The 6,000-nt window shown below is 38.2% G+C and overlaps 1 protein-coding gene across 1 annotated transcript; it reads right to left on the bottom strand.

The window, feature by feature from the left end:
• Positions 1-3,811: 3,811 nt before the first annotated feature.
• LOC111903600 (uncharacterized serine-rich protein C215.13-like) lies at positions 3,812-4,534 on the bottom strand. Its single transcript, XM_023899368.2, has one exon. The coding sequence runs from the start codon at positions 4,532-4,534 to the stop codon at positions 3,812-3,814; it is 723 nt and encodes a 240-aa protein (XP_023755136.2).
• Between the last annotated feature and the right edge of the window lie 1,466 nt (positions 4,535-6,000).

Here is a 6,000-nt window from a genome sequence, read left to right on the forward strand (position 1 = left end):
ATTTACAATGTTAACTAAATCATCTGAATCAAGACATTCATCAACTTTGACTATTCCATATCTATACTTATCATTCGAAACTTTGTTAAAGTCAGCTATTTCCTTTTCACAGTCATATGAAATGTTATCTACCTTAGGTCTTTCATAAGCTAAAAATGGCAACAATTTTCTATGTTGTTCTTTACTGATTTCGCATGAATGATGAAGTTCAGTTATTTTTCCATACAATCTTTTAGCAGCGTTACAGTAAATGTTCCTCTGTGCTAATAACAATTTATTATCACTAGACAAATTGTCTCTATCAACCATGATATTAGTTATTTGAAGTTCTAAACAATCTATCTTAGTGATTTTCGAATCTAATTTCTTCTGTGTCTCTATCAACTGCATAGATAGCTTCTTAGCCTCATTGCTAGCAGATACCACAATCGAATCAAAATAAGTAACCGTTTCATCAAAGGATACTAATTCAGAATTATAAGCATGTACTGGAATATTGAAAGATTCAAGAATATTTCGTGCCTTTGTGGTCATTGGAGATTTGTCAGCTGCTTTTGTTACGAAGCATCTCCCATGCACTTCGTATGCCTCCTCCTCAGATTCCTCCTCCATTTTTGCAAACATTGCTCCATGGGTTGGATTTCACATTTCCTCATCATCTGATCCATATGACCAGATTTGATAAGTACCTTCTTCATCCTCATTTGCACCCCTTGCAACTAGAGACAAATTTTTGGCTTTCTCACGAACCACCTCCAACTTCTCAGCATAGTACGCCTCATCCTTGACTTTATTCTTTCTTTCATCCTTCTTTCGAAGCATGCAATCATTAGCAAGGTGATTGGCACCATTGCAATAATGACAATCAATCCCATCATCTCCCTTTAGCTTCTTTTCAGTCTTTCCCTCAACAGGCTTCGTATCTTTCATCTCTTCCTTCTTTTTCTCTTCCCCAACAATTTTATTCAGAAAGTTCCCTTTTGTCTAAGATGACTTTACCTTCGAATTAAAAGGCTTTTTGAAAAACTTTTTCACACAATTGTTTGAATAAAAAGCAATTGCCTCATCATCTGAGTTCATGATGAACCCTTCATCTTCATCAGAAGCATCTTTCTCAGCATCCCTTTCAGAGATCTTTGAAACCAAAGCTAGTGGACCTCCCAAAATAGCCTTTGATTCTTCAGCTATTTCGATCACTTCGCTTTCATGTGTCTTCAGTTGATTGTACAAATCATTCAAGGTTGATGTATCAAAGCTCTGTTGATTCTTAACCATCATGCTCACACTACGTCACTCCTTACGAAGTCCCATAACAAAAATGAGATTGAACTCCATGGCAGATCTAGTGATTCCATATCGATTGCATCGATAGATCAATTCATTAAAACGATCGTAATAAACTTCAATAGTCTCACCATCTTTTTGTCTAAAGTCCTTCAGTTCCACTAAGCATTGTTTCACAGAGTTAACTCTTGTCTTCTCACTTCCATGAAATTTTTCCTTGAGATTGTTCCAAATTTCCTTTGTAGTTGTACAACTCCTCATATAGTTGTAAACAACTGGAGGCAAATCTCCTGTTAGCTCTCTTACACACCTCTTCTCCAGCTTTTTCAGATGATCAGATTGATTCTCAACTTCAGAATTTCCAGAGGAAGAACCAATTGGTTGAACATTTGACGGTGGTTTGAGATTGCCAGAAATGCAAGTCCACAGTTCTTCATCCAATCCGTTGAGATAATCCTCCATACGATCAGCCCACTGATCATAATACTCAGGGATGAGCATAAGGATTTTGGTGGATGACCCAAGGAGATGAGAAAATGAAGTCATGGAATTCAGATTGAAAGAAGCCATTGATGTACGGAATAAATCCTTGAGAATTTTTGAAGAAACTTTGAGAATTTGACAACAAACTATATGATTCAAATCAAAATCACTCTTAGAACACTCGATTCAATGAATTAAGTGTAGAATCGAATCACAGACTTAGATCTAAACAATTTTTCACTTTCAAAAAGTGCGGAAACTTTTGAATCAAAAAGTTGATTCAAAAACCTTTTGAACAATGTGAAAATCAGATCAGAGATATGATTCCTGCTCTGATACCAATTGATGAGACAAAGAATCAAGTGTTGATTGAATTAGAATGTAAATTCAAAGTAAGATTGAAAGATTTGAACATTGATGTAAATATGATCTGTTTGACTCTATTACGATTTTTCAGTTTTATAGAGTACAAGTGAAAATTCTGTAAAGACTTCGTTACTAAGACACTAGTAACTACTCCTATTTATAGGAGATGAAAGCATACAAAAAAATATACTAAGGACTAAACATGATGCTTCGAATATTATACCCTAGTAAAATACATTACAAAAATGTTCAAAGATACTAAAGACAAATTTCGACTTATTACAACATTTCGACTCTAACACGCACACACATGTACGACCGCACACGGCATGTGCGGCCGCACACACGTGTGTGGCCGCACACACACAGACAGTTCTATCAATCTACCATCAAACCACTACACTATTACTCTATCAACCTATCAAGCTCTATACAAAAGAATGCCTAGCCCAAACCACAAAACTATAGCCTTTCAATCTCCCCCTTGGTTTGAGGCTAGCATAGACTTGGTCTTCATTCTGAGGGTTTTTCAAACAGCTACAAATCTTGCTTTTCCATGGATCCCATCTAAAGTCTCCCATTAATGATTGTGTCGACCATTCCAGTATATTCTTTGGCAGCAGCCTCCATGACATCCTTTCGACATATGATTTGGTGACGAGACAGAGTACATATATATCTCTTTATATGAATCTTAGAAAATCCTTAGCACTTATCATCCTTAAAACTTCTTCTCGATCCTTGAATTTTATGGCTGCAATGGTAGTTTCATCATCGTACGCTCAGAATTCCATATTATCAAGGTATCCCTCATGAAAGTGTTGAGGGATAGGAATTTCCTTCTACTGTTTCATTGCTGGCCATAGTATAATCTTCATGGGCTCGCCTGATTCAGGATCCAAAATTTCCTTATCTTTTCTGTATAAGGCTCTTTCAGTTTTCATTTTTGAGAAGTTTTCCTTGACCTGCCTGTCAAGAAATCTTTTGAAATTTGTCGCGCTTGGATCTTCTGAAGGATTATGGAATGGGGCTCTTGAATGTTCAGCAAGATCCACTTTAGTCCACGAGTTAAAATCATGAACACTTTTGTAATACTCAGGGACACCAGAATTCCTCTTTACAACCCACATGTTCGACTCAGGATCAAAAGCCCACATTCGGATTCCGGATCGATCTCCATACTCGTCACCAAACTTTCGCTTTATGAGATCTGTCACAGTCAGCACAGGATCTTTAGCTTTGCGATTTTCATTCTAGTTTTTCATGAAAAGTAACCCATCGCTTTTGCTGGCAGTGACGGTCCTTTTCCTTGCTTGATTGTAATGCGAGATCTGTTGTTTTTAGGTTCTTTATCAAACTGATCAACAATGGTAGTTGTTCTTAGAGGAGGTGGATCAACTAGAAAATCATCATGAGTAGATTGGGTGGGATCCATGGGAGGATCTTCAATTCCGTGCGGCTGTTGAAACAAAGCTTTAACCTTATCATCGAAGGCATCATACAAAATAGTCTTCAAATTGAAGTAAAAAGCTGTTATAGAGCCAAGATTTTTCTGCAAATCCTTAATCTGTTTTGTCTTCATTTAATCTCTTTCTTTGAGTTCTTCTATGTAAGAAGTGTGTTGTTCTAGTAGAATGCTCTTCTCTGTAAGTTCTTGCCTGAGAATACCAATTTCTTCCTAAAGTATTAACACTAAAGTCTTGTCATCACCTGAATGCTCTTCCCCGAAAGATATGCCTTTTCCCTGGGAGGAAGAAGTTGGACTGTTTTGAGCAAGGTGTTTGGCCAATCTGATCGAGGCTTCATCCAGTGAGGGTCGTGTAGGAGAATACTCTGGAATAGAGGATGAACCAGCTGCTTCAAATATTGTGCTCGGGCCTTCTTTTGACTGTAGTGGTGGAATAGAGACTGTAGTAGTGGTAGTAGTGACAGTAGTGGTGGTAGAAGTGGATAAGATTGGTGGTGCTTGGCTTATAGAGGGCACTCCTAGTCTTGAATCTGATCGACTTCTTTTCGAAGGAGACTGGGAGGTTTGTGTCTGTGTTGATTCACTCAAAGGCGGAGCATAAGTAGAGACAGTTGAATCAGAGGGAGGAATCTCTGAAATCACATCTCTTTGACTTGAAGAGACCTCCATAGGCTTGGAAGAGGAGAGAAAAATTTTGAGAGCATTAACGTCTTCCCCAGTCTTGGTTGCTGGTTGAGCAACTTCATTGACCTTTTTAAAGCACCTGCTGTCAAACCCCGGAAATGGACCAAAATCATCATCGTCAAGATTGAGTTCAATGCTCGAAGGGAGATCATCACTGATCCGAGTAAAATCTATCTCTTTCAGAAAATCAACATCTTCATGAAGATCCTCATCGCCTTCTTCATGAACAAACTGTGCTTCAACTTCCATATTGTGTAGACGATTATGTTCCTATGCCACCATTGTTATAGGAGAATCATGAACTTCTTCAATCTCTGGCTCTGAAGTTGAAATCAAAACATCATTAGTCTCTGTAGGTTTAGAGTGATTTTCTGAATCTGATTGATTACTATCTTCAGCAAAAATTCCAAATCTTATTAAAGGGAATTTCCCTTCAAAAACGAACTTTCCTTCCCTTTTCTGCTTCATCAATCCAAGAGCACTTGGACCAACAGACTTAAGATCCAGTGTCTCATTTCCTCTTTTGAGCTCAGAATGCATGACATTGAAGATAATTTGAAGAAATATCGGGTACATCAAAAACTTGTCTCTCTTGTTTCCTTCAACATTTAGAATCAATTTGTGCAAGATAAATTTTGAAAAATTAAACTCGATCCGTGAACCCAAGGCTGTAATGGCACCTGTGTTGAACAAATAAATTTTGTTTGGTCCTGATCTCCTTCCGAAAATACAGCTCACAAATACATGAGCTAAATATTTCCAGCAAGGAGGAAGTAGTTTCTTGATGGTAGGAGGAAATGATCCTTCATACCCCATGTGGTCCAGAACGTCTTGGGTTTGATACACGTCAATTTCATAGAATACTCAAGCCTGTCATTGATTTGAAGTGATTTTCGAATAACACTTTCTGAGATCAGAATCTTCTTTCCTTGTATAGTTGCTTCAAGATACTTTTCTTCCTTGTCATCTTTCTTGATGATTGCACTTCTCTAAAAGTATTTGATCAAATTCTGATAAATCACCGGACTAGTCGTCAAAGCATGAACCAGACAACATTTCTTAAGACCTTCAACAATGAATTTTAGATCATTGTGAGCAGCTGGAGGATTTTCAAGAAAGATTGCTGAGTTGTGCACCTTTGCAAATTCAAGATCTCCCATGTTAATCTGAAAAAACACAAGCATACATTAGGGCAAAAAAATTGTCAATTTTGGGTATACAACCATACACCTATATCCATCCACACACAGAGTGTGCAGCTGCACATAGTGTACAGTCATACAATTATTCCAACTGTTCATGGTCATCCACACACATTGAAATGTGCAACCGCACACGTAGATGTGTGCAACCGCACATATAGAAGTGTTCAGCCGCACACGCGGTTTATAACTCAAAGGATATGTACAGCCGCACACAAGGAAGTGTGCAGTCGCACACGCGATTTATAACTCAAAGGATGTATGCAGCCGCACACAAGGAAGTATGCAGCCGCACACACGATTTAGAACTTAAAGGATGTATGAAGCTGCACACAAGGAAGTGTGCAGCCGCACACGGTCCAGCCGCACACGCGTGTGTGGTCGCACATGGCGTGTGCGGTCACACACACACAGTCTGGAATAAAAACCCTCGATTAACCATCTTTTCTTGATCGATTTTGCATAAAAATCATGTTGAGGGTGTCAATTTTGTAGTTCTTATAGTTATCAAGC

The sequence above is a fragment of the Lactuca sativa genome, chromosome 8 (genome assembly GCF_002870075.4).
Source record: "Lactuca sativa cultivar Salinas chromosome 8, Lsat_Salinas_v11, whole genome shotgun sequence".
Taxonomy (NCBI): Eukaryota; Viridiplantae; Streptophyta; class Magnoliopsida; order Asterales; family Asteraceae; genus Lactuca; species Lactuca sativa.

Bases quoted from the DNA above. Each gene is read 5' to 3' on its own strand.
- LOC111903600 (XM_023899368.2), bottom strand. From the start codon at position 4,534: ATGGAAGTTGAAGCACAGTTTGTTCATGAAGAAGGCGATGAGGATCTT.